The following is a 26,357-nucleotide window of genomic DNA, read 5'->3' as shown; positions in this document are numbered from 1 at the left end:
CAACTGGTTTTCACAGCCTCCGGCCAGCTGTGTTCCCCTCAGATCCACACTTGAGATGACACACGGGGCCTTTGTGGTCTGGCTGCTGCTCACCTCCCCAGTCCTATCTCTTGCCCCTCCCTGCCTTGAATTTCTAATCTAGTCGCCTTGAAATGCTAGGCATTCCTTTTATACCATGCAGTTTCCTGCCCCCATGGATTAGCTCACACTGTTGCTTCTGCCTGGAATAACCTCCCACGCTCCTCTTCATCTGCTGACTCCTGTTCCTTGAGGCTCACCTGACTTTCACCTCCTCCAAAAAGTTATACCTGGAGCCTCCTTTCCCATGCTGGGCTCAGAGCTCCTCCTCTTGCTGCCACAGTCCCCTGCTCAGATCCATTTCCTTGCTCTTATCGCATTAAAGTATATTTTTGTTTCTGTGTCTGCTTCTAATGTGCTGCATGGGAGCAAAGACTGTATCTTTCTCATCTCTCTATACATAACATCTAGCTCATCCCCTGACACACTGATGGTGCTCAGCCAATATTAACTGAGTAAATGGATGGATGTGGCACCATCATTACCCTCCATGTTAGGTTTAGAGCCATAGTTTAGAAGTGGTTATAAAATAGTCCAGAAATCTGCTGTCTCTGTGGCTCACAGGCAGCGCTTGCCCAACCAGGGACTTGCGGCAGGCAAGGTGCTGACCGGTAATACGTGCATGAACGTGCGAGGTTGACTAAGGAAGCAGGGAGCGACGACACCACGGATATCCGCCTACAACAGCCTCAGCTGCCTTTCCTGAGAGTCAGAGGCACTTTCTTCACTTTTTCCATCTGTGGCCTTTCAAGTGTCCTAAGCCAGGGCCCTTCTGGCGTGAACTTCTTCCTCTCCCTCCCGCACTCACCTCTCCACTACTTGCGTGTCTGCAGTTGACGCAGCCATCCCTTAAGGCCGTAGTATAAAGTAAGCACCACGAGGTCTGCTTGCTACTGTTCCTCAGTCCCAGGGGGCCTCAGAGGAGCCCACCAGGACGGGAGGCCCGCCCCTTCCGGGAACCTATCCTTGCTGGAGCAGGTGCTTAGACTCTCCTCTCGCCAGGCCGGGGCCGAGGAAGGAAGCCGAGGCAGACACCAAGTAGCGAGAGGTGTTGGGTCAATCCTGCCCTCTTTCCTCCCCCATAACAATCAGCCTTTGTTTGTCAGGCATAAGGTTACAGGTTGACCTGTGGAGTCCTGAGAACCTGCTAGATCCCTTTTCAAGCTCAACTCTGTGAGCCTCAGTTTCCCCATGTGTCAGGTGTGTGTTGGGAGGGGGCCGTGGGGTAGGTAGATCACTCAGGGCCCTCCCTCTCAGTTTTCAGGATGCTGCCCGATGTGAATGAGGGTAGCTCCGGCCCTGCCAGCCCGCGGGGACCGGCAGGGGACCCCAGGAAGCTAGGCGACGTAGGCATCACCCGGGAAGCTCCGCGGCAGAACCGTCCCCTGAGCCGAGCGCGGGCCGCAAAGGAGGCGGGAAAGCTCTGTGGCCTCCGAGCGCCGTTCGCTGGCAAGAAACCGGGCTCCCGGAGGGCAGGGGGCGGCCGGGTCGCTCCGGGCGGGGGGGACGGAGTCAGGAAATTCCCAGGAAATTCCTTTCCATTCCAGCTTTCCCTGCCCCCTTTCCTTGGGTGCCAATCTCTCCGGACCATGGGAAAGAGAAAATGAAATGCTTTTCGGGTTTCCTCGCGTCCCTTCTCCAGCCCGGCCGCCGGGGGTTTGGAGCGCGCGTGGGAGCGCAACAAGGCCGGCGCGCCCGAGTTCAGGGCCTGCCAGCGGGCGGCGAGCGCGTCCAAGCCTCGGCGGCTCCTGGGGCTCCTGAGCGCACTGCCGCTCGGTCCCCGAGCTCGGGGAGGCGGCTCCCGGCTTCGGTCCTGTTCAGCTTAAGCTGGTGTCACATGAGCCGCGGGGGAGTGGGAACCCGGAGAGTGGGCGGGGGCGTGCGCGCCGGGCGGGGGCAGCCCAGTCCACCTATATGCGCCGCGGCCCGGCTGATGGATGCCAGGAATTCCCAATGAGAGGCGATGGGGGGAAGTTTAGGCAACTCGGCCTGGCCAATGGAGAACCTCGGGAGGGCTCTGCCCCTTCTCTCCGCCCCCGCCCGCCTCGGCTCCCGCAGAGCGAGTGTGTCCGTCTCGCTCAGTGTGCGTGGAGATTAGGTCCGAGAGCCGGCCCCGAGGCCAGCAGTCTGCTAGCTCAAGCCGCCGCCGCAGCCAGCAGCCGCCTTCGGGAGCAGCGCCGCGGCGGAACCGGGCGCAGGGGAGCTAGCCCGGCCCCGCCAGCCCAGCCCAACCCGGCCGACTCCGTCTCCACGCCGGGGCAACAGCAGCAGCAGCAGCAGCAGCCGCCGCCGCCCGGAGAGAAGGTGGAGGAAGAAATCCAGCCCCTAGCACGCGCGCACCATCATGGACCATTATGATTCCCAGCAAACCAACGACTACATGCAGCCCGAAGAGGACTGGGATCGAGACCTGCTCCTGGACCCAGCCTGGGAGAAGCAGCAGAGAAAGGTCAGCAACCGCCCCAGCCCGCTGCAGACCCCCGCCCCGGCCCGCTCCGCCCGCCGGGCTCGCGGCTCCAAGCTCCGAACGGGTTCCAGGCGCGCACGAGCGGGGGCGGGTGTTGCGCGGCCGCTGCGAGGTGGGGTGTTGGGTTACAGGCGCCGGGCGGAAGGGGGAGAGCCCCTGCCCCGGAGCCCGCGAACGCCGAGCCCGAGGGCGGGGAGGTGGGGCCGCCGGCGGGCAGGTCGCCTTGGGGCGCGGGATCCAGGCCACCCGGCTGCAGCCTCACCATCCCGGCGTGGGCAGCGCGCGGGGGCGCTGCTCGAGAGGCTGGGATCGAGCCCCCAGCTCCATGGCTGTTTGCTCGGATCGATTTTCCTTTCCCTTCTCCGCCCCTTGGCTGCCTCTTCAAACGGCGTGCGGTGGCAGCGCGCTTCCTGGGCTGCCCTGGGCTGCCCTGGGCTCGGTGTCTGCAGGGGACAAGCTGCACGGGACTCTCAGCCTCCCAGCCCCCAGGCCGGAGGGATTGGCAGCCGCCCCCAGGTCTGCCTGGAGGTGGACCTGCTGGAGTGGTGTTGGGGCCGAGAAAACCGGGGGGCATACGCGGGTTCCCCAGCGGGCCCTGTGGGGGCGGCGTCAGGACGGCAAACCGTTTTATTGCTTAACGCAGCGGGTTGGTAGCTGCGAGCGGAGATGGGCTGGCGTCTGCGACCTGCCCCTCCGACCCCAGCTCATTGCTAAGGAGAAAGAGAATTTGGGCAACCTGATCTGAGTTGAGGGGCTCCAGAGCAAGAGATTGTCTCCGGGGACATTTGGGGTCATTCTCTCGGGATCCCTACTTGGCCACCCAGCCGCGTCCCAGGCCGGGTGCGCGCTCCGCCACAGGGGCTGGCCTCGGAGCTGGCAATGGGACCCGGGCACAGTGGCTAGTGACAGGAAGAGGTCAGAAACCACTCTCTTTTGGGGGTGGGGAGGGCGCCCCAACCCTGCCTCTGCTTCCTGACTGCGCGGTGAGCTCTTGCCCCAGGCGGCCACGTACCCTAACACCCCCCACCCCCCCTCGCTGCCCGCTCCCATCCGGTCCCTCCTCATTTTATCCTCCCCCACCCCCGCCCGCTGATCTGGGAATGGGGGGGACAGGATGGCGCGTCCCTCTGGATAGTGCGGTTAGGGCTGGGCTTGAGGGAGAACGCTCATGTCCAAAAATGGTAACATTCATTCCCTTTTTTAAACTTAAAAGGGGGGGAGTTTAGGGAGCCGACTGAAGTTTTTTTTTCAGCCAAAAGCATCCTGTATTAGCTCACTCAGGAATCCTAAGCCTGAAACGGCGCCCTTTACTCACTTCGTCAGACAAGCAGAGGTAATTTAAAACACACGCACGAAGGGCTTCCTCAGAGCCCCGCGACCTGAGACCCGGGCGCCGCTGATGCCGGCCCAGCCCTATTCGGCGACGTCGGAAGATGCTGGCTTCTTTGCACTGTGGCAGTTGCTTAAACACCCCTCCCCCTCTTCCTGTCGGCCTCTCAGGGAGAGCTGGGGGACAGGCTGTGACAGCCCCCCTCTCACACGACTTATTTCCTGGGACAGTTGGGCTGTTGGAGCTGAAAATGGAGTGGGTGATTTGGAGATTCCGTGAGGACAAGGCAGGGGGCTCTTTTTTTATTTAAGGTGAAGCCTTCTTGAGAATAGATTTTAAATTGGGACAGGAGGGGTGGGATTAGGGGAGTGGATGTCTTGGGATCTCCCATGAAGCGTAGAAGAGGAGAAATCGCTGTTTACGAGCACCTACTGTGTGCCTAGTTGGGGCAGGAATGACAGGACTGCCCAAGAATTAGGAATTAGTCCTTTTAAGGCCCGTGGGACTAAGTTCCTGGGGGCAGAAACTCATCTCCCCAGCACTGAGCATAATAGTCAGTATTATCGAATGAATGAATGTATTAAATGTAGTTGGGGAGAAAAACTATGTAGTGTGTGTGTGCGTGCATGTATGTTCATAAAACTGACTCTGGACAGCAAGGTGGGAACAAGGTCATCTGGGAAATTTGGTTATCTAGGGGGCAAACTCAACAGTTCTGAGAGCTGGCATTGGCTGCTGTGTGCCAGGCACTGTTCTAGTCTCAGCAGCTCCCAGCAGCTCTGTGGGCCAGGCACCGGAAATGAGGGCAGAGGGGGAAGTAACCAGCCAAGGGTCCCTCCTGGTGCCGGTGGGGCTGGGATGCAGCCATGCTCAGGGCAGACAGCTTCCCCTCCATTTTCCCCTGTTGGTGAGGGAGGCAGGAAAGCTGAGCCTGGCATCCAGAGCCTGCAAGGATCTCTGGACCATGGGGAGCCAACATCTGCTTTGGTGGGGTCAATGGAGGCATGGGGGCCTCACGGCACAAGCTCTGGGCCTGACTCAGAAAATCCAAGGCTTTTTTTTTCCTGCCATTAATTCCTTTTTTTTGAGGAAGATTAGCCATGAGCTAACATCTGCCACCAATCCTCCTCTTTTTGCTGAGGAAGATTGGCCCTGAGCTAACATCTGTGCCCATCTTCCTCTACTTTATGTGTGGGACACCTACCACAGCATGGCTTGATAAGTGGTGTGTAGGTCTGTACCCAGGATCTGAACCAGCGAACCCCAGGCCACCAAAGCAGAACGTGAGCACTTAACCGCTGTGCCACTGGGCTGGCCCTCTACCGTTAATTCTTTATGTTACCTTGATAGGTCTCAGTTTCCCCATCTGAAAATTTCAGGGGTGGTAGGGATATAAGGAAGTGGTATCACACCTGGAGGATCAGACCTAAAGTGACTTGTTGCTTTTGAGACCCTCTCTGCTGGCCATGGGAGGCGAGGGTTGAGTGGGACCAGAGCCGACAAGTGGACAGAGGCCGGCCATTCCGGATAGAGGCAGGAGAGTGAGCGCGGGGGAGGAGTGGGACAGTGCAGTGGGATACAAAGGCCACTGGGTGGGAGGCAGAAGACCCTGCTTTTAGCATCGTGCAACCACCACTGTTGGTGAGACTTTGGGCCAGTCATTTCACTTCTCTGAGCTGGTATTAGATTATTCAACAAATACTTTTCTCAGACCTACTGTGTGCCAGGCATGGTTCAGGTGCTGAGGATAGGGCAGTGAATGAGGTCCCTGTGGCAGTCCCGTTCTGTTTCCTTCTCTGTAAATGGGCCTCATTCCTGCCCTGCCCACCCTCTCAGGGAGCGGTAGGAAGTACTTCCCTGGTGAGTGGTGAGTCCTGATGGTGATTCAGGTAGAAGTCTGTGCAGGTGGGAGGCATGACTCAAGAGCCTGCATGGCTTGGCCGTGGCTTGTCCCTTCAGAGAATGCACCAGTGCAGAGTTCGGCAGGCTGGACTCCCTGCCTCCAGGCGCAGGCTGCTATGCATTAGGGGAGTTATGGTTTTACCATCTTCCTGACCTTCGAGGCTGACCTCTCAAGCCACCTTTTCTAGGGCCAGCAGGTCTGTACCCATCCTTTCAGGATGACATGGCCCTCAGTTTATTCCCTCACATGCATCTTGCCCGCACCCTTACGTGTGTGTGTGTGTGTGTGTGTGTGTGTCTTGAGTGTCAGGCAGGCTGGAGAGAGCATAGATTTCCAGGAGCATGCTGACTCCACTTTCAGGCTTGTGACTTTGGGCAAGTTCCTTAACCTCTCTCAGCCTCCAATTCCTCGTTTAGAACAAGGAGCACGTCCTTCCCCCTACCCTCCCCCTCGCTGGATTGACAGGTGAAAATATGTAAAATGGCAGTTTCTCCTGTTAAATGTTATTCTCTGTCTCTTCTCCCTTAAATCCTGGAGGCTCTGGTTTAACGTGTATTCCCACAGGTGCCAGCTGTGGGGTTTTTTTCTCTGGAGAAGTTGAGTCAGTATTTGTTGAGCTAATGGATGTTGAACAGAGAGGCGGCTCTGGCAGGTCGATGAAGGTGGTTGTAGACAGGCCCCGGTCCCGAGTCTGCACCCACGCCGAGCCAGGTGGCAGGAAGAGGGGCGGCCTTGTTTAAAGCCCCTGCTGGACTGCAAGGCCATCGCAGGAGCTAACCCAGGCCGCTGATCAGGGAGGCCAGCTGGAGCTGGGTTTACCTGGGGATGAGCAGCGCATTCGCCCACCCCAACGGTTAGGACTCCCAGAGCAGGGCAAGGCCGGTGAGAGTAAAACCTGCTGGAGGAGGGAACTGGCTCGTGTCCATCCTCACAGTCCTGCTCGCCTGGGGCGGGAGGCCAGCCTGTTCTGTTCTCTGCCGGGTCCCTAGTGCCTAGCACAGGCTCAGGTCTGTAGTAGGTGGTCAGGAAACAGTGCTGACTAATTGGATGAATGGCATCATGCGTGGCTCTCAGCCCCAGGCTGGGGGTGGAGACAGGGATGACGGGCTTTACACTCTAGGCAAACCGCGCCATTCTGGGGCTGTACCCTGGCTCTGCAGATGGACATGCTGTGGACACACTCAGTTCAAATCTTGGCCCGTCTGCTGACTAGCTGTGTGTTCTTGGGTGAGTCACTTACCTGCTCTGTGCCTGATGATGCCAGGGGGAAAATGGGAATAATCATCATTCCTGCCTGATATGGTTGAGTGGAGGTTTAAACTAAGTAATGTATGGAGGGAGTTTAGCCCAGCACCTGACAGATGGTGAGTGCTCAATAAATGTTAACTGTTTTCAGGAACCAGAGTTTATATGGCCTTTACCCGATGTGCTTTGAGATAAGGTGCAGTATATAAACTCATCTTAGAAGGAGCCAAGATTGCCTAGGAGTGCGTGGGAGTTCTCCTTGACCTCTGACCCTGAAGTCAGCTCTGGTTCATTCAATGTTGCTTGACCTCTCTGGTTGCTCAGTGCCTTCCCCTCTGGAAGGCTGTAGGATCCCTTGCCCCCCTTCTCTGCTTCTTGGAGATCCAGGATGGAGAGGTGAATGTTAAAGTGCTTAAAAACATTGTCAGCTTGTTAGAGCACAGGGCAAATGAGCCTAGAGTATGAATTTCCTCTAAAAGAGACAACCCCGCTGTGTCTTCGGGCCTCACCGTTAAATAGCTGAGGGCTTTACTCCAGGACCTGTTACAGCTGCTTCCTCTCCAAACCTGTCCCGTGTGGGTGTGCTGAGAGCAGGTGCTCTGATGGCTGGCGATGCACAGAGCCTGAAGGAGAGATGGATGGGCCAGAGCCTCAGGGCCGTGGACTGGGCAGGTGGCTGGGCAGGTGGCGCTGCTTTTGGCTGCACTGACGCTGCCCTGGGACAGACAGGTGTGAGAAGGCCTGGAGCCACTGGGAACCAGATTTTCCAGTTTTGAAGAAGGATGAGACCTCGAGGGGCTGTTGTCATAGGAGTAAGAGACCAACAGGCTCCTGCAGCACCGTGGTTATCAGCCTTTTCAAAAGGGGAAGGAAGAAACTCTGAAGTCTGACTTCTTGAGGAGGGGCTGCCAAGGCTGTGCTCAGCGTGGTGGGGGTGGGAGGAGGCCCTGACCCCTGGGACCCGTCTTGTGGGGTGGTTCTGAGTGTGAGGAGGTCAAGCCAAACAGGCGTCCTATAGTTTGAGGTTTGTGGTTGGGACTTGGGCCTCCCCTTTCCATCTTCAGGAAGGCCAGGGGCTGGGTGCCTGGCCAGTGGCCACAAACCATAAACCTGGCTTGCAGGCTTGTCACAAGAGCCAGGGTCTAGAGCCAGGGCAGGGCTGCCCGAGCCTGAGACATGTCCTAGCCACAGACCAGCTACTGTGTGTCTCTAGGGAAGAGCCAACGTCTCTGATCCTTCACCTTCTAGTCCTTATGTGAGACCATTGACGCTTTCTCCTTGTGGAGTCAATCAGTGAATGCTGATAGAATCCCTATTAGGGATCAGATCTCCACCATGTGGGATCGTTTAAGTGGAGAGGGACTAGAAAGTCACACTAAGGTGTGCCAGTAGTGGCCAGAGGCGTCGCCTTGGCCGCTGTAGGGCAGGAGCCAGCACTGCGCCTGCGGAGGTGGAGGAGGTGAAGAGTCGTGGCATTTGTGTTGCGTCTCAGGACAGACAGGATTTGAAGGCTCTGCTGTGAAGCCTCCCCTGTCCCTGGCAGTGAGGCTGCATGTGTGTGTGCGTGTGTGAGTGTGAGTGTGCAAAGGAGGGTAGGGTAGTAGGGGAGAGGGCCGAAGATGGGAAGGGCAGAGCAGGCGGCAACAGGGAGTTGTCCATGCAGGGGCCTGCAAGCAGCTGCAGGCTGGGGACCCCCCGCTCCTGCATCCTTCTTGCTCATCGTCCTTCTTTCCCATTCTCTTTGTCCCTCTCCCCTTTCTGAGAGGCCAGGCTGTTTGCACAACTCACAGGCCAGGCCCTGGAGCGCCACGCCTCTGTACAGATGGTATTGGGACCATTGTAGCCATCTACTCCCCTCCCCCACCTCCCTGAGCTGCCCCCAAGTGTAACCAACCCATGGGACCTGGTGTGTGCCTGAGGGGCTGTGGTATTGAGGTGCCTTCCCTGCTGGCCTGGCTTTTGTCCCTTCTGAGTGTGGTCAGTGGGCCCCCGTCTCTGCAGGAAGGGCCCTGTGAGCTGGGCTGGGTTACTCACCAAGGACACTGGGGGAGGGCGTCCTGGAGCCCACAGCTGGAGATGATTTGGACAGTTTAGTCTGGAGCTCCCCAGAGAGGTCATGGCTGGGAGGCCACTGGCAGAGGAAACCCCCTCAGCCTGGTCCCATAGTCCTGGTCAGACTTGGGTCCCCCAGTCAGACTCACACTCATGACAGAACCAGCCCTGGGTTCTGTCTCCATCGGCTGGGGTGCCAGTGTCTTGCTACGTACTGATTGTCCAAACCAGGCCCTGTCTGAGGCACGGAGCCGTGGGAGTGCTGGGCGCGGGAGCCACCCTGGAAGCCCACTTTCCTCTCAACGTGGCCAAGACTTCTCCCTGGTTCCCAGGCGTAATTCTTCCTTCTCCGCGGGTGGGGGGTAAATGCACGGAGAGGGCTGCTCAGGCGCTCTCTGGCCTCTCTTGCTGGCTCTCCCCTTATGTCCTGGCTGGGGATTATCTGGCAGCATCTCCAAATGTGGGGCACCATGAGGCTGATGTAGTGATGCAAAGGCCCCAAAACACGTGGGCAACAGTCATGAACCAAACCTGTCCCCTCTGTGTGCCCCATTCAGCCACCCCAGATGGTGCCATTGATGGCAGAGAGGATGAGTGGGAGAGGCACAGTCTTAGTCCAGCTTTAGCCCCCTCCCAGACGAATGAGCAGAAACTATGGCAGTTCCCAGCAGCCTGGGCAGGGCCATCTTCCCAGACCAGAGCCAGGAGCACAACTGGATTTTTTTTTTTGAGGAAGATGAGCTCTGGGCTAACTAGTGCCAATCCTCCTCTTTTTGCTGAGGAAGACTGGCCCTGAGCTAACATCCGTGCCCATCTTCCTCTACTTTATATGTGGGATGCCTACCACAGCATGGCTTTTGCCAAGTGGTGCCATGTCCGCACCGGCAAACCCTGGGCTGCCGAGAAGTGGAACGTGTGAACTTAACCGTTGTGCCACCGGGCTGGCCCCTATGACTGGATTTTTAAAGTGAAAAAATTTTCTGCTAATAATCATAGTGGCTCACCCTTGCTGAGCACGTGCTGAGTATTAGGCACTGTCCTAGGTGCTCTCTATGCATTAACACATCTAATCCTGTGAGGTGGGTACTCCTGTTACCCCATGTTACAGGTGAGAGAGCTGGCTCAGAGCAGCTCCTTAGCTTTTCCAAGATCGCACAGCCCACAGGAGGTGGAGCTGGGGTCCGAAGCCGGGCAGCGTGGCTCCTGCCTTTGCCTCCTCACCACTTTGCTCTGCTGCTTATGAAACAGATGCTCGCGTGTCTAGGAACGTGTAACCCAAGACAAACCAAAGATGAGACAAAACCCAGTGAGGAAAATGTTCTGGAATTAGAGAGTGGTGGTGGTTGTGCAACCTTGTGAATATTCTAAAAAGCACTGAATTGTATGCTTTAAACGGGTGACTTTGATGGTATAATAAATGTATCTCAATTAAAAAAACCTCAGAAAATGCTAAGTAATAGAAGAAAATGACAGTCGCCTGACATCCCAGCTCCCCCAGCCAAGCCCCTCTCAGGAGTTTCTGGTGCGTCCTGCTTCCTCTCCTGTGTGTGTCCACCTTTTCTCTCTTGCTCACTGTTTGCTCTAAGGTCAGGGGTCCAGGTTCATGGTGAGAGAGTGGGAGAAGAGAATAGGAAAATAATCCGGAAGGGCAGCTTTCATAAAAGGCACGAGGTGACTCTTTTCCTGGAAGCTGTGTAAGAACAGATGACAGATAAGCACAGACAAAGTGAAGGCTGGGTTGGGGGAGCTTCCTCATTTCCCCAAGACCGAGTCCCACTGGACCTGTGTCCATAGACCCTGTTGGCCTGTGATTGCTGCTCACCTTCTGCCATTCCTGGGGTTAATGAGGTGGGGTGGTCCACATGGGGCAGCTTTCCCCAGGGCCCCAGACATGTGGAGGGGAGGGGAGGGCCAGGGTCCTCCCCCGGGGAGGCAGCTGCACCACTCTGAGGTTGCCTAGCAATAGTGGGAAAAGGTGACTTGGCCCACTACAGGGGCGGGAGGAGAATAAAAGGCAGCCGGGGATGGAAATGGGGAGTAGATGCAGAGGATGCTGTTACCCTGGAAACCGCCTGCTTGGTCCTTGGTTACAGAGGGCTACTTCTGGGCTGGTGTCTGCTCTTCATTGAGAGGTTGTGGAGTCCTCTCCAGGCCTGTCACCCACGGGGTCCAGGATGGGGGACGTGGCCTCTGTGTTAGATGTGTTCTGTTGGCGGCCTCATTTAACATTCACAACCGCCTTGTAAGGCGTGTGGGATGATCACACTTGATAGATGAAGATCCTGAGCATAGGGATGTGGAATAACGGGCTCGCATCCGCAGAGTGAGAAGGGGCTGGGAATGGAGGTGCTGGTACCCTTGGTCCTTAAAGGGAACCTTTCATTTTGGTTTAAAGCATTTCACAAGCCCAGCATCTGGGAGGTAATGTAAATACTGTCCACCTCCTGGGAAAGGAAGAGAGGATGAGAGAAGGAAGGCTGGAAGGGAGAGTTATCTGTTTTATATCAAACAACCAACCAAACGGTATTTATTAAGAGTGTCTTTGTTCCCAAAATAAGTAAAAAGACTAACAGTTCACACTGATGGAGGGTTGCCTGGTTTGGATGACCTCAGTCTGTCAAACAACTCTTTGCAGAAGGTACTGTTATTTTCCTTGTTATAGACAGGGAAGTTGAGGCTCAGAGAGGTTAAGTAACTTGACCAAGATTGACCAGCTAGTAAGCCAGGTTATGAATGAACCCTGGCAGATTGACCCTGGAACTCGACTCAACCAGAAGTACCGACACACTCTTTGCTGTTTTGGAATTCATGTTTTAATTGAGAGACAAGGCTTATGAAATAATAAGGAACAACTCTAGATGGTATATAATCAAGTACTCATTGTGTGATTCATGATTTTTAACATTTATGCTTTCACATGTGGTTTTCTCCGTTAACCGTGGCGGGCACACTTGTGAGGTCTTGTCCCCATTTCATAGACAGGGCAAGTAAGGCTCAGAAAGGTCAAGTCTCTCCCGAGGCCTGAAGAGGGGAGAGTGGGTTTTGAATCCAGGTCTTTGCCTGGAGGGTCTCGAAGCCAAGGGGGTGGGCGTGGGCCTGGCAGAGGTTCCTTGGTTGAAATGGTAGTGGAGGATGCTAGTTGTGTTTCTCCACACGTTTTAGTAGAATGAGTGACTGCTGGGAACAGACTCAGGTCCCTGGAGCTGGAGGGCCCCGTGTGTCCCTGTGCCCTCTCTGGAGCTGATCCCAGCTTTCGGGACTGCTTCCCTGCTTTAAGACTCAGGTGCGTCCCCTCCCCCTCCACTGCTCCTGATCCTTCAGCTTCACCTGCTCGGCCTTCCCCTTGCTTCGTCAGCAGGGGACCCTAACCGGCCTTGAACTGGGTGGCTGAGGCCTAGTGTTTGTTTTGAGTGTAAGAACCTGTGCATATGAACCCAGAGTTGGAGGCTCTTGTTTAAGCCTTGAGACTGTTCAGAAAGTCGGTGAGGGAACGTCTGGGGGCCTCAGTTGGGGTATGACTTTTGGGTGCCCTTCTGACCCCATTTTGAACCTGGTGGCTCAGGGTCTAAATCAAAGGCCCCAAGTGGTTCAGCTGAGGGCAGAACAGCCATTACTGGGGGGAGGGGAGCCCTTCTGACAAGCTGCCTTCTCTCCACCTTGTTTTTCCTGTTTCGTGGTGGCTGGTGCTGTGGGGCTGTTCAGAGTGTGGTCACAGGCCTGTGATTTGAGGCCAGGCCAGGACTTGCAGGGGAGCATTTTTATGGGCCTGAAGATTTATTTTGTAAAAGCCATCTGTAAAGCTGATTATAACCGATAGGAGTAGAGTCGAGTGCTGCTGAGCTCTATTTTCACATCGTCTGTAGGTGAAATGACACGAGGGAGGGACCATCGAGGTGGGTGGCCTCCTTCAGGCAGGGCTCCTGATGGAACTTGGCTTTGCGTCTCGGGAGAGAGGTGGTGAGCCTTGCCTGTGGGTGGGGGGCTTGTTGCTGTCAGACTCGATCTCTTCTCCTTATGTCCCACGTGGAAATGTCCACATGGAATAGCCTGTGGTTTGGGGATGGACAGGGCAGTGGGGCTTTTAATCCTTCCAAGCCCCAACACCAGATAATGGGGTACCTACCACCCCCAGTGTGAGAGCCTGGTGGGGCAGGGTCGGGGGGAGGGCAGCAGCTTTTGCCAAGGTCCCGCTGTCTGGACCCCTCCTCTGTCCAGATCTGTGAGTGGCCGTGTGTCAGCGTGAATGCGTGTGTGTGTGTGTGTGTGTGTGTGTGTGGCTCTGAGAAGCCCCTCTGTTGTTTTTGGCTTCTGCCTTGCCTTTGGCACAGAGCAGCTCCCTTTCAAACACGGCAGACATCCTCCAGATAATATATAATGGCACTTTCCAGTAGAGTTCCCGATATTTCGGAAAGGACTTTCTTTCCAGGAACCTAAAGTGCTTTTCCAGACTTGGCTCTGGGAGCTGGGGGGTGGGGCAGGCGGCCCGTGAGTCCTGCCTTCCCGGAGCAGGGGAAGCGGGGCCAGACCCCTGGTTTCCTGCCCTTCATCCTGGATTCTGGCTGGGACCGTTGGGAGGCATCTCTGCAGGCATGAAGCCCTGAGGCCTCTCTTTAGAAATGTGGATAATATTCCAAACTTTAGCCTCAGTGAAAGCCACCTATTTTTTTTTTTTTTTAAAGTTAAGCAATAGTAAATTTAGAGGTTCACTATTTGTAATCAGCTTTTTAAAAAATTAGGGAATGTCACACTGGAGTCTCAGTTCAGTGGGCCTGTCTGGAACCCCCTCTTGGGCTGGTTGGCACAGGTAGTGAGGCCACAGTGGAGCCCAGGGGTGCCTGGCTGGGGGACCTGCCCCAGATTCCCTTTCCACAGAAGCTGCTGGTTCAGGAGAAGGCCCAGTTGAGGCCCACGAATGTGTCTGGGAATATGGAGCTGAGCATCCATCGCTGACGGCCGCGTGAACTAACCTGGGCCTGTGCCATGGGTCGGGCACGTTTCTAAGTGTTTCACAGATATTAACTCATTTAATCCTCACAACACCCTGATGAGGTGGTTTAGCTGGAGGTGAGGAAATTTGGAAAGGCCTGCAGAGGCTCAGGCGGTTACAGCCGTTATTTCTAGAATTTCGCTCTTGAGGCCACTTCATGAAGACCACGAACATTACAGACAGCGCTGAGGCCCCAGAGTTCCTCCCCAGTCCTCTTCCCTTCGCTGCCAGGAAACAACCACTGTCCGGTGTGGTGTTTCTATTCCTAAGTGGACATTTATATAGTTCCTGCCTGTGTTGTGGTGTGCATGTTTGCACCTGTTGATAACGTTACCTAAATGGTGTCATACCCAGCATAGCGCTGTGCATGCCGCCCTTTCTCCTCTCGCGTCTCCCGCATCCTGGAGCTGTCGAGACCGACTGGGCCCCTTGTTTTGTGGATGAGACGACAGGCCTGGAGGGGTCACACAGCTGCTTACATGTGGCAGGTGGCAGCAGGAGCTGGGCTTCCTGCCACTTCGGGAGGCTCCCTGTGTCATACCCGCCCCTCTGCGTCCTGTCAGAGTCCCAAGCCTTGCTCGTGTCTGATGAGCGAGGGCGGGAGCAGCAGGTCTCGGATTCCTGTTTTCTTTCGTCCCTTGAGTCTTTTTGGCCCCTGGCTCCTGTCGCCTGGGGGTGCCTGCACCCTTGCCTGCTACCCTCTTTCTGGGGCTCTGAGAGTTCGCTTCTTAGAGACTCATGAGTTAGCTTCTTCGAGACTCACACCACTTTGCCGTTTTCCCTCCTCCAGGGTGGCATCTGCCCTTTCATTGCTTCTTGATGAAGTAAGTGTGCAGTGATGGAAAGCCGCTGTGAGTTTGGGAATGCTTCTACATGGATTTATATTTTATATCCCACAGTGGCATCTTGCAGCGTTTGGAAGTTAGTCATTCTCTGTGCATAGCGTTTTGGAAGAGGCCGGAGGTAGGGAGCCATGGTGGGGCCCCTCTTGGCTGGGCCCCAGGGGCAGCCAGTGGGATTCTAGTTAGGTCTCTCTGTCCCCCCTGGGATTCCTGGCTCTGGCCCTTTCTTCCTTCTCCCCTGGCTCTGGGCCACTCAGCCCCCGCCTGGCTCACTTAGCACCTGGGTCGAGGGTGGGCTGGAGAGAGGGCCGGGAAGGGCAGCCTCTTTGCAGCCCTTGTCACACTTGCTCTGGACACTGCTGTGAAACTTGGTTCTGAGGATGTTTGGAGGGTTCTCTGGGTGCCACTGATCTGTGACAGGCGTGGGGCTCCTTGTATGATGGAAGGTGGGTTTGTGGGGTCTCCTTGGGCCCCCTAGTAAGGACTCCACTATCCGGGGCTCCTGGAGGCTGTGCCACTGGGATCTAGAGACACTCATACCACCTCACCCCAGAGCTTTGACACCTAGAAGGATAGGGGTGGTTTGTGGGGTGGGACAATGGTCTCAAACTTCAGTGTGCATCCTGGAGGGCTTGTGAAAACACAGATCGCTGAGCTCTGTCCTCAGAGGATGTCATTAGGTAGGTCTGGGGTGGGGCCTGAGAATCTGCACTTTTAACACATGAGCTGCACGTTGGAGTTAGTGGTGGAGGAGGTCGATCTAGGCAGGGGGAAGGGTTGGGGCTGTTTGACTGTGACTTTGCTGGTATTTTCTGCTTAGCACCTCCTTCCCTTCCCCCTAAAATAAATAAAAAGCTGTGTTCTTTCTCTATTTGAGAGGCCGAGGCTTAGTGAGGGAGATGGGCTCCTGCACCCCAAGCACGGCTGACTCGCCATGAGCCTCCTGCTGGCACATGGTAGGTGCTCCCCAATTCTGGTTGTGGTGACCGGTGACAGCGGTGCCTTCGGAAGGACATGGCAGCCACAGTCCAGCAGGAGATGCCTGGCAGATGCTGAGGTGCTGGGTGGCGAAGGCCTGAGTTACAAGGGCTGCTGCAGTGACGAGGCTGAATCCAGGTCTCAGAGCAGGGCTCCGAGGCGTGCCCTGGAGTCAGGAGGAGGCCAGAGGCCAGGGAAGCCCGCCTTGTGCTTGGTGATGGGGTCCCAGCCTGGGATGCCCTCAGGCTCTGCCATGCTGCTCGGCACCCCCTCCAGGGTGTCTGATGGCAGGGTGGCAGGGAGCCAGCGCAGGCCCCCCAGCTCCCTGTTAGGCAGTCCAGCTGGGTTTTTTCCCTTTTGGTTAGTGGCCCACTTCAGATTCCTCTCCTGAGATCCTGCTCGGGCAGACACGTCTCTCTACTCCCTGCCCTTACTGCATTTGGCTGGGGTCCCTACTTCAGAAAAATCTTAGGGAGTTTCCGGTCCTCTTGTGTCGAGGACCTTGAAGGTTGTGTTGGGGACCTCAATGGAACCAAGACTTGGGCCTCATTTTCCTTCTTCCAGTTCTAGCGCTGGGGGTTCTCTCTCAAGTCTTGGACATCAGCAGCCTGCTGTCCTTAGCCACAGCATCTTGGGGGGGTGTGGAACCAGACGGAACCTTTAGACCCTCCAGCTCACCAGCATGTGGAGTCCAGCAGGACCTTGGTCCACCTGCCTCCTGCTCTCTTTCTGTTGGGACCTTAGGAGGTGGCATATAGGAGAGGAGTAGGTGTGGAGAGACTGTCCCTTTTGAACTATTAGGCTAGAGAATGGCTTGCAAGAACCCTGTCCTGTCGGAATAGGGAGAACGGTCGAGCATCAAGCACTATGCACTGGGCCGGAGGAGACCTGAGGGCTTGTCTAGGAGCTGCCTGTGGCTGCTGTGCGATGCTGGACAAGCCACACCTGATCCTCGCCTATAAAATGAGGGGGCTGGGTTTTGGGGTGGTGCTGGTGCTTCCTTGCATTATCACATGGAGATGGTCTCTGGGATCTGGGTGAACGCTGGCATTCTGTGTGTCTGTCCTCTTGGGGTGGGGGGTTCCTCAGTAGAGTCAGGCGCTTCCAGAGGTCATCTTGAGGTTGACTCCTGGGCATCCCAGCTTGGCTCTGAAAGTCACTCTTCAGCTAACACACAGACTCTTACCTTTAGGAGTCTTCTGTGTCCTCAGCTTTCAGGAATTTGTTCTCACCCTCTGGGAAGGGCGTGGGTGGGGCCAGGTGAATGAGCTTCCCTTCCCTTCCCTTCCCTCTGAGGAGCCAGAGTCCTGTGCGCTGCAGTGCCCTCTCACTCTGAAAATGCCTGCTTGGGGTGTGGCCCAGCAGGAAGCCAGGTGCCTGGGGAGGGGAGAGCGGGGGAGGCCTTGTTTGGAGTTGGCGAAGGGTCCCTTAACTCTGCCATGTAGCCTGGATGCTCCAGGTGTGGTCCAGGTGATGGCATGCCTGGGGGTGGCTCAGGAGTGGGGAGAGCATCTCTGCCCACTGCAGGTAGACCGTTCATAGTGGTCCTTTGTGTCAGCTTGGCTGCCCCACAGGCCTGGTGAGAGGAAGGGAGGGGACCTGCCTGTGGGCTCAGTGGGTAGGAGAAACTCCTGTCAGAGCCAGGGAGCAAGGATTTCAGCCTGGAATCTGCCCAAGGGGCTGATGTCAATAGGTAGCCCTGTCTTTCACTTTGTTTACTCCTAGAACCCAGCTCCAACCCTCCTTTCCCCTGTAGTGGTTTGAAGAAATCAAATCATTGAATGCCTGAGCCAGAAGGGACCTATGCTGTCACCTGGCCCTGCCTTCTTAGATGAAGAGACTGAGGTCCATCGTGGTGATCTGACGTGTCCAAGGACACTCTGCCATGAGTGCGTTCCTTGTGGGGCTGGTTGTGGGAGGGACTGTTTATTCTGGGCACACATAAATCATCTCCTGTAGTTATCCTTGTGGGTGGGCTCCAGAACACCTGCAGACACACAGGCAGGGTGAGCCTCCGTGCTCTGGAGGCAGATGGAGCTGCTGGGGTCTGGCTAGTGTGTGGGTGGTCAGGTTCAGGTGAATGTCATACTTGACGGCCCACTGTGCTCTGCCAGGCTGGAGGGGGCAATGGACAGGCGGCCGTTTGTATGGCTGCCCTTGCACTCAGGTGTTCCCGGGACTGGCTCCTGAGATTGCCGTTGAGGAGAGAAGCGACAGATGAGCCAAAGGGACAAGCGGAGGTGGTGCTGGTGGCACTCGTGGTCCTAGTCCTGTTGTTGACAGCTAACACTTAACTACCACACGCCCAGCCCTGTGCTAAGTCCGTTACACACATTGTGTCATGAATCACCGTAACCACCCTATGAAATAGATACTGTTACATTTTCATCTCCACTTCATAGAAGAAATTGAGGCCTGAGGTTTAGCAACATTAGTTTAGCAACATTAGATAATGTGCCCAACCCTCAGAGCTCTTGAGTGGGGCTGTGGCCTTTGTACCCAGAGCTGCCTGGCCAGAGGGCACCTCCTAACCACTGCCCTGGCTGCCACCTCTCTGTCAGGTCCCTCCTGCTTGGTGCCCGTCGGCCCCGACTGGGGAAGAGAAGCTCCTCACTAGAGATGGAACTGGGCCTCCAACCTCCTTAAGCCCCAGATACCTCTCTCTTGACACACACATTCCTGGGGAACCAGGAAGTGGCTGTCTCTCTGGTCCCCAACACTGCAGGTCCCAACGCTGTATTGAGCAGGGGAGGTGGGGGCGGCTCAGGGCCTGATGGGGGCTTTTTATCCCCCCTCCATGCTTCTCTTTGCCCCCCTCCTTTCTTCCCCAGGTCTGTTCTCTTTCCTTCTTGCCCCACAGAGGCCCCCCAGGCCCTGGCCACCCCCACGGATGGTTTTGGGGATGAGGCTCTGCTGGGCCCTCCGTCTGAGGGCGGCGGCTTTCCTCCCCTCCCTGGGAGCGCAGGGGGCCTGGCTTGGTCTCCGCTGGCTGCCCCAGAGTGGGCACCTCTGGGCTTGTCAAGACTGGGCTGCTCCCGTGTCTGTAGAGCTGCTCCAGGCCCCTGCGCCCTGAAACAGCCTTGCTAGTGTCTCCCCTCTTTGTTGCAGGCCCTGTGCTGCCTGTTTCACATACACAATCTTAGTTCATCCCTGCAAGAAGGTAGGCGGTATTAGTCCTATTTACAAGTGAGAGAGTCAAACTCTGAGAAGTCAAAGAGCACACTAAGGTTCGTATACGGCCGACTGAGAGTCACGCCACCTAACGCCCGGAGTGAGCAAAAGGGACAGCTGGCTCAGAAAAACAAAAACAGAACCCAAGACAGTGACAGCAACGGAACACCTCCTGGCCTGGCCGCAGCGTCCTGGTGCGGGCAGGCTGGGAGCATCTCCCTGATGAAGGAGCTTTGCTGGCACCTCTCCTCTGAGACGAGGCCGGATGGAAAGCATTTACAGGCTTGTCGGCCCCTCTTACCCCTTAGGCGGTGGCTGGGGCATTGCTCAGAAAAGCTCAGGCAAGAGAAGGCAGTGAGGCAAGGACAGCCAGAAGCCAGTCTGAGCCTGTCCCTCGGATCTGGCCCTGCCTCTGTGATTTCTTCTTTGCAAAGAGTGTTTCAGTGCCCATTGTCGCCTATACCTGTTAACAGGGGCTATGGGAGCCTGGTGAATTTAAAAAAAAAGTTTCACACATGAATTCTTCTAATGCTGTGTGCCTGGCACTGCCGTTAGCTTTTTACATATAAGCACTGGGACAAGGACTTTGCATGTGCTAACCCACGTAATCCTCACAACAGCCCTGTGAAGTGGGAGCCAGTATCCCCATTTTACAGTTGGGAAAACTGAGGCCCAGAGAGGTTTAGTAATTCGCCTTAGGTCCTGCAGCTAGTAAGTGGCGGAGCTAGGATTTGAATCCAAGGATTTCCGGTCAATAGGAACGTGATTCCCTTGAAGTCAGGGACAGCCACATGACTTTGATTTCTATCCCCGAAGCTGGCCTAGTACCTGGCACTGAGCGGGGCCAGGAAGAGTTGTAAGGATAGAGTGAAGGGCGTTGGGCTCCTGCCCTTTGAGGAAAGTTGCCTTTCACTTGGGGGCTCCCAGCCCGCCCGTGGTTTCCTGTGGGTGCGTGAGCTTGGCAGCAGCCCTGAGGCCCACCCTCGGCTCCCGGCAGCCACTTACTGAGTGGGGGAGCCCCCCGTGTGTGGAGAGACGGCACTGGTAGGTGGAGTAGAGCGAGCTGGGAAGACACAGTCCCTGAGGCCCCTCCTGGCTATTTGTTCCTTGGGGAGGTCAGCATTGTCTTCCTGGCACAAGTGCCCTTAGGTGTTTCATTCCCAGGGAGGGAGAAGATAGCAGATAAGTTAGAACTTAATAAAGTTATCAATTCATGGGGAAGATTGTTTCTTATTTCTCTCTTTATCCATGCTGCCTGGCGTGTGGTCGGCACTTAAGGAATGTTGGAATTAACATTGAAGGAATGAATTAAGGAGAAAACTTATTATGGAAAATTTAAGCACAGGAGTAGAGAATAGTGTAATGAATCCCCATGTGCCCATTACCCAGCTTCCAGAGTTAGCAGCGGAGCCTGCCTGCCATATTTACCATCTGGGTTAATTTACGGTGAGACTAGCGAGCTAGTATGAACGGCTACGAACTTCTCAAGTGACAAAGGGCAAGTGGAGATGAAATGATCCTCTAGCGCGAATAAAAACTCTGGCTCATGCCCACTGTGCCGTGCACGGTGCAGGAGCGCACCTGAGGGTTTGAGCCCATGGTGCTCAAGTGACTGACCAGGGGCCCTGGGCTCCAGCTCCGGGGGAGGCAAGTTGTTGTAGGATGAGTTCAGCAGACACTTGAGATGGACAAACATCTCCTGGGGTTGAAGGCACTGCAGCCAATGATGGTTCGTCCACTCGATTCACATTTACTATGGATCATCTATTTCTTTTTTTAATGATATTTCATTTACAAGAAAAAGTACAGAGAATAGTAAAAGAAATACCCAGGTGCTTCCCACCCAGATTTAACATGTTAAGCAGTTGCTCTTTCCAGGTCAGGGCCAGGTGCATGATCCCCTGCCTCTGAAGAGGCAGCAGGTGAGAGACCCGTGAGTTGGCATTTCCCTGTTGAGTTCAAAGATGTCCCATGTGGTATGGTGACGGGAGCCCAAGGGAGGCCCCAGCCCACCTTGGAGGGGACAGGTAAGACTTCCTGGAGGAGGTGATACTGTGAGCTAAAAGTTAAATGGAGACTGTGTAAGAGTGAGTCAGGTGTTGGTGAAGGTGGGGGCGGTGGGCCAAGCGGATAGTGTCACCGAAGGCGAAGGCAAAGTCAGGTTATGGGAAGGGAGGGGCAGGAGATGGGCATGAAGGAGGAGTGGGCAGGGAGCAGCTGGAGAGAAAGGCCTGAGGGTGGGTGACAGTGAGGACAGGGTGAGTCAGCAGAGGGACAAGCTTGGGCCATCTTCGGGGCAGGAGCGGATGCCCGGCTTGTCCCGAGTCCTGCTCAGCACGTGGCTGTCTGAACTGGGCACTGCATGTTGAGAGGATTAGAGACCAGTATGATGCCATGCAGAGGGTGGAGAAGGGTGGGAAGCTGGCTGGTGGGAGAAAGCTCCAGGCTGCCCAGTGGAAGAGGGCCGTGCTGGACTTGCTGCGTGGGGTAGGCCCAAGGGGAAGTCGGACTCGGTGAGAGTTGTGTGGGAGATGAAGGCTAGGTCAGAATCTCTAAGAGTCAAACTTTCCAGAGAAGGATGAACTGTTAGGTTGTGAGTGTCCTGGTCTTGAATGTGTTTAGGTAGACTCGAGGGTGAGAAGGAGGCAGAGGGAGGGCCGCTCTGCCTTGCCTGGCCTTCAAGGCCCCTCCTCACTCTGCGTTCAGAGGATTTAGGCTGGGGGAGGGTAGGTTAAGTGACCCGTGGGCACAGGCAAGTGGTGCTCCAAGGAAGGCGGCTGTGGAGGAGGTGCTGGCCCGTTGCCATGGGAACCGTCCCTGCTGTGGGTTTCCAGTTGCGAGGATGCCCTGGCAAGGAATGAGCTTTCTGCACCTGCGAGGTGATGAGTCAGCCTACTTCTGAGGTCTTGGCTGCTCTCCAGGGTTAGGCAGACCCTGCCTCTGCTCCCCCTCGGACCACTGACACTTCTCTGCCTGACGTGGGCTGTTGTCATTAGAGACGAGATAGAGGCAGTAGAGGCCAGCCATTGTGGGAACCCTGGGGATCCTGACTCCAGTGGAGGCAGGAGGAAGCCTCTAGCCCAGTCTGCCAAACCTTGGCCCTCAGCAGGGTCTGAACCATCCGATCTGCTGGCCACTGAGCTCGTGGATGGCGCACCAACTGCAATTGTGCTGGGCCGGGGGCTCGCGGTCCTGTGGGCTGGACAGATGCTGAGGGGGCGGTTTCAGGTGGGCTGAGGGTTTTGAAGAAGTGTAGCTTCGGGGAATGTCTGTTGGTTGGGCGTGGGCTAGTTTCTGCGGGTGGATGAGGAAAGGTGCTTAGAGGGGGTGGCATTTGATCTGACATTGGAAGGGTGATGGGTCAGTAGTGTGCCAATCAAGTCCTAGGCATTGGAAGTCAGGGGTCATGGCAGGGCCCTTGCCCCTCCCCGCCATGTGTCCAGGCATCCAGTTTGTTGTTTCCGTGAGGGAGGGCTCGGAACATGTCCACTGACAGGGGATGGCAGGAATCTCAAACAGCTATGATTTCAGGGCACCAGCTTCTTCCCCAAGATGCTAAGAAATGCAGACTGTCACTTCTGGGTTCCAGTCCCTAAGGATCCAGATGGGGGCTATAGCCTGTCCCCTCCTGCCAGTGTGGCAGCCTGGGGGCTGACATGGGAGAGGCCAGGGGACGCTGCATTTCTAGCTTCCGCTTGCCTGCTTGCGTCATCCACAATTGAGAAGATAACTTCAGGGGACAAAAAGTGACCGTTTTCACCCTTTCACCTAAACACAGCTATTTGTATCTTCAGAAACCTATTTTGTTTTTATCCTCATGCCTGCATTATTTTGATAGGGGTAATCATAGTGTGTATACAATTTAGTTCTGCTTTTTTATTTTCCCACTTGGCATTTTCTCAAAGACATTTTTTCTTATATAGCTACACAGCCCTGAAGAAAGTGAGGTCCACGTATAGAGGTTGTTTCATGAATATATGTTTGTGTGTACTTTCCAAAAACATTTGGGGAGAACGCATTAAATGGTTCACAGAATTTTAAAATTGAAGTTAGAAGATCTGGAGCTTTGTCAGGATGGGGGTGAGGTCATTGAGAAAACAATGTTAAATTAGAAGTTAGTTTTTGTAGGTCACCACTGACCCTAGTTCCGAGCTTCCTGGCAGCCCAAACAAAAGGGGAAATTGGGATGATCTTATGTTTATTTCATAGTGAAAGGAAGTATAGCAGTTTGTGGGAAAGAGACACTTTGTAAGCACTGAACACCGAGGGCTTTTCCATTTTAGGAGAGCTGTGCAGTGGATGACACCATCAGTATCCGTTTCATGGAACACACAGAGACCTTTTTTGTCTATTGGTTCCTAAATCAACCCCCAGCAGAGCCGAGGGCCTGCTTAAATCACACTTGTCTGAAGGCATTTCTGTGGGGAGCCGAATAGGGAAATCTTGTCCTGCTGTTTCTGGAGGTTCAGCCTGAGCGAGGCCTCCGTCCTTGGAGATGCTCGTCAGCATTTGCTGGAGACTCACACTTGCATTTGTCCAGACCGGGGCTGGAGAGCGGTGAGTGTGGACTCCTGGGTCCCTGTTCAGAGGGTTCCTGAGACCTTTCCTGAGAAGAGGACTGTTGGCTTGGGTGCTCGGCACGTGAGGGCAGGGCCAGAGCTGCCATTTTGTTAGGAAAATGAGTTTGACCTACCCCAGTGGTGCAGAAGGAAGGCCCCGGAGCCCTCAGTTGTCCTCTAGAAGCTCTTTTGGGGCTGCGCTGTGTCTCAACAAGGTGTGGCCTCAGGCCCTTTGCCGCAGAGCCTTCAGGAAGGAAAGGTGTGGCAGTGGGGGTTGGGCCTGGGCGTGGCACCTTACCCGCTGCCTCGCTCCTCAGCCAGCTGACATCCACTCTCCTCCCAGTCTGCCATTATTGGGCATTTTCATGGTTTCCAGTTTCGGGCTATCGTAGATAATTCCTCTGTAAAGATTATTTTCATGTGGGCATTTTCCTGCATTTTAGGATAATATCTGGGAGCTCAGTTAGTCCATCAAAGGAGATGATCATTTCTATGAGTCCTTTTACATATTCATCAATTGCCTTTAAAAGACAGACTTCTTCATGTGCCACCAGCAATACAAAACCTATTTTTTTTTTTTTTACTAATTAAAAAGGAAAGTAAAATTTATGGTGGAAAATTTGGAAAATACAGCAAAGTACAAAGAAGAAAATAATGATCACCTGAAATTCTACTCTCCAGAGAGCGTGGAGGTGTGTGGTTGGTGCGCTGCTGCTGTGAGCCTGTTGATTCTTGTCAGGCAGCAGTTGAGCTGGGGCACTTCCCCTTAATGGCTGTCCCCAGACACCCCAGTCTGGTGGGGGGAGTGGCACCTGATTTTCCTTTGACGCAAAAGATCTTTTCAGCCATTGGCTGTCTGGCTGTAGGCTTATATTTCTAGGATTCTGAAGGCCTTGCTAACATTTTAATCTAGTGCTAGATACGTAGAAGGTGGTTTGGAAACTGTCAGGATTTAAACATTTGGGAAGAAAATGTGAAATATCATTACCCATTGGCCTTAGTAGGTTCCTCAGTGGCCACCACACGCCAGGCCAGGCCTGAGGGCCAGGGGCACCGGGCTGATGAGCGTCAGTGGGAGAAGAGGTCGAGAATTAGAATCTGTGTCTGAGAAGATTTCACCCAGACCTGGCTCCTGACCACATTCCCCAAGTTCCTCTCCGTCTGTGAGGCTTGTCAGAAGAGCCAGGGTGTTTGGTAAAATTGAAGAGAAGTGGGAGAAGTCACAAACGAGAACCTAAACCTGCCGTCTCCGCACGCGGCTCTCACTTCCTCCGCTTTGCTTCTCTGAACTGAACATTCTGTGGTCCAGGTGACGCTCTCCTCTCCGCCCCCATCTTCAGGAGGAAGGCTGCAGGGTGGGAGAGACCACTTCCTGCACTGACCGGACCCTCGCTGAACTCTTGACTGGGTGCTGGTTCTGGGCTGAGGGTTGCCGGCACCCCAAACCCACAGTGTTACTTCTGTCACTGGGCAGCTCCCGGGTCACCCGAGCAGTTACGTGTCTGACTGAACTTCCCAGACGCTGGGATAGGAAGAAGAAGTTGGACTGTTCATGGGGTGACATGATCTCACATAGGGACTGGAGCCTGTCTCCCGCAACTCTAAGTGCCGACTAAAGGTTCCTTAGGTGGCTTCGAATGCCAAAATGGGTGAAGCCTTTGGGAGAGCTTGGTGCCGCACACACAGTAGTGCCACAGCTGCATGGTTGTGTCATTTTCAATATGTAGGAGGTGATGCACAGAAGGTTCCTTTCTCTTGCAACTCTGGCCCCGCCCTTGAGTTGGGTGGGCTTTGATCAGGGACCATAGTTGGAGGTCCACAGGTGTCTCTTGGTGGAAGAACAGATGATGCTTAAATGATGGCATCTTAGAGTCACCCAAACCCTTGGAGCCACATTTGGAACTCTGAGGCTCTCTTGGAGAGCTACTAGAGACATGCTTGATGTCCCTAGTGGTGAGTGTCAGATGGCCAGCCCATCTGACACAGCTGGGGACAGTTTGCCTATGTCCAAGGTCTGTGGATGATCATAACTTCAGAGCCATGGGATTCGCCACAGAGAATCTTGGTGTTGGCACATTTCCTTGGGGGCACTGAAGGGGGAAGCCACCAGGATGTCTCAGCTGCTGTTCTGGTTGTTTGGAACCAGCTCCCTGTTGGGGCCTTGTGATGCTCCAGCTTGCAGCCATGTGGCCAGGCTGGGATTGATTTATTCTGTCTGGCTCATTAGACACTCTACCCTCTTTGTCTCTCCCCACCCAGGAAACCACAGTGAACTCTGAAGGCTGGTCCAATTAGGATCGTGGTAATTGAGAGGGAGAGCGGGACTCCTGAGGAGACAAGGACTTGTACTTTGTTCTGGGAAAGGAGAGGTTTCTCTACTGTGAGGAGTGGGGGCAGGTAGCAGCCACAGGCCTCCTGCCTACATCTTATTAAATGATCACCCACGCCAGGTGACCACAACTTCCCTGTAGGTTTTCTGGTTCCCATGGGCATATCCACCGTCTGCCACTCAAGTGGAGAGTTTCGCTCCAAGGTTGTATTCCCTCAAGAGTGGTCCGTGGACCACTTAGGGTTCATGGAAAGACTGTAGCCTCCTGGGCCTCGCCCAGGTCTGCCAAACCAAACACTCTGGGCTCAGCGCTCAGGAATCTGCATTTGTAGCAAGCTCCCTACTTAATTTTTAGATAATGCTAGAGACCTCTGTGAAGGATTACCTGAGGAATATTATTGCTTCAGTCAGAATGA

General features: G+C 55.0%; 1 protein-coding gene across 8 annotated transcripts in view; it reads left to right on the top strand.

Moving 5' to 3' along the window:
• Positions 1-1,447: 1,447 nt before the first annotated feature.
• Positions 1,448-26,357, top strand: part of ACTN1 (actinin alpha 1) — a 95,786-nt gene continuing 70,876 nt past the window's right edge. For 2 of the 8 annotated variants that reach the window (XM_070249668.1, XM_070249666.1), the window contains exon 1: positions 23,456-23,610. Coding sequence is in view for 3 of the 8 variants with exons in the window: in XM_023627980.2 (XP_023483748.1) it covers positions 2,423-2,527 (105 nt within the window). In the remaining 5 variants the exon portion in view is untranslated. Of the gene's footprint in view, positions 2,528-6,867; positions 7,006-23,425; positions 23,611-26,357 lie in introns of those variants that run through there. The other 6 variants (XM_023627980.2, XM_023627981.2, XM_023627983.2 and 3 more) reach the window with 6 other exon arrangements.

The sequence above is a fragment of the Equus caballus genome, chromosome 24 (assembly GCF_041296265.1).
Source record: "Equus caballus isolate H_3958 breed thoroughbred chromosome 24, TB-T2T, whole genome shotgun sequence".
NCBI classification, from domain to species: Eukaryota; Metazoa; Chordata; class Mammalia; order Perissodactyla; family Equidae; genus Equus; species Equus caballus.
Note: the sequence above shows the minus strand (reverse complement) of the source record. Positions and strands in the feature narration are given on the sequence as shown.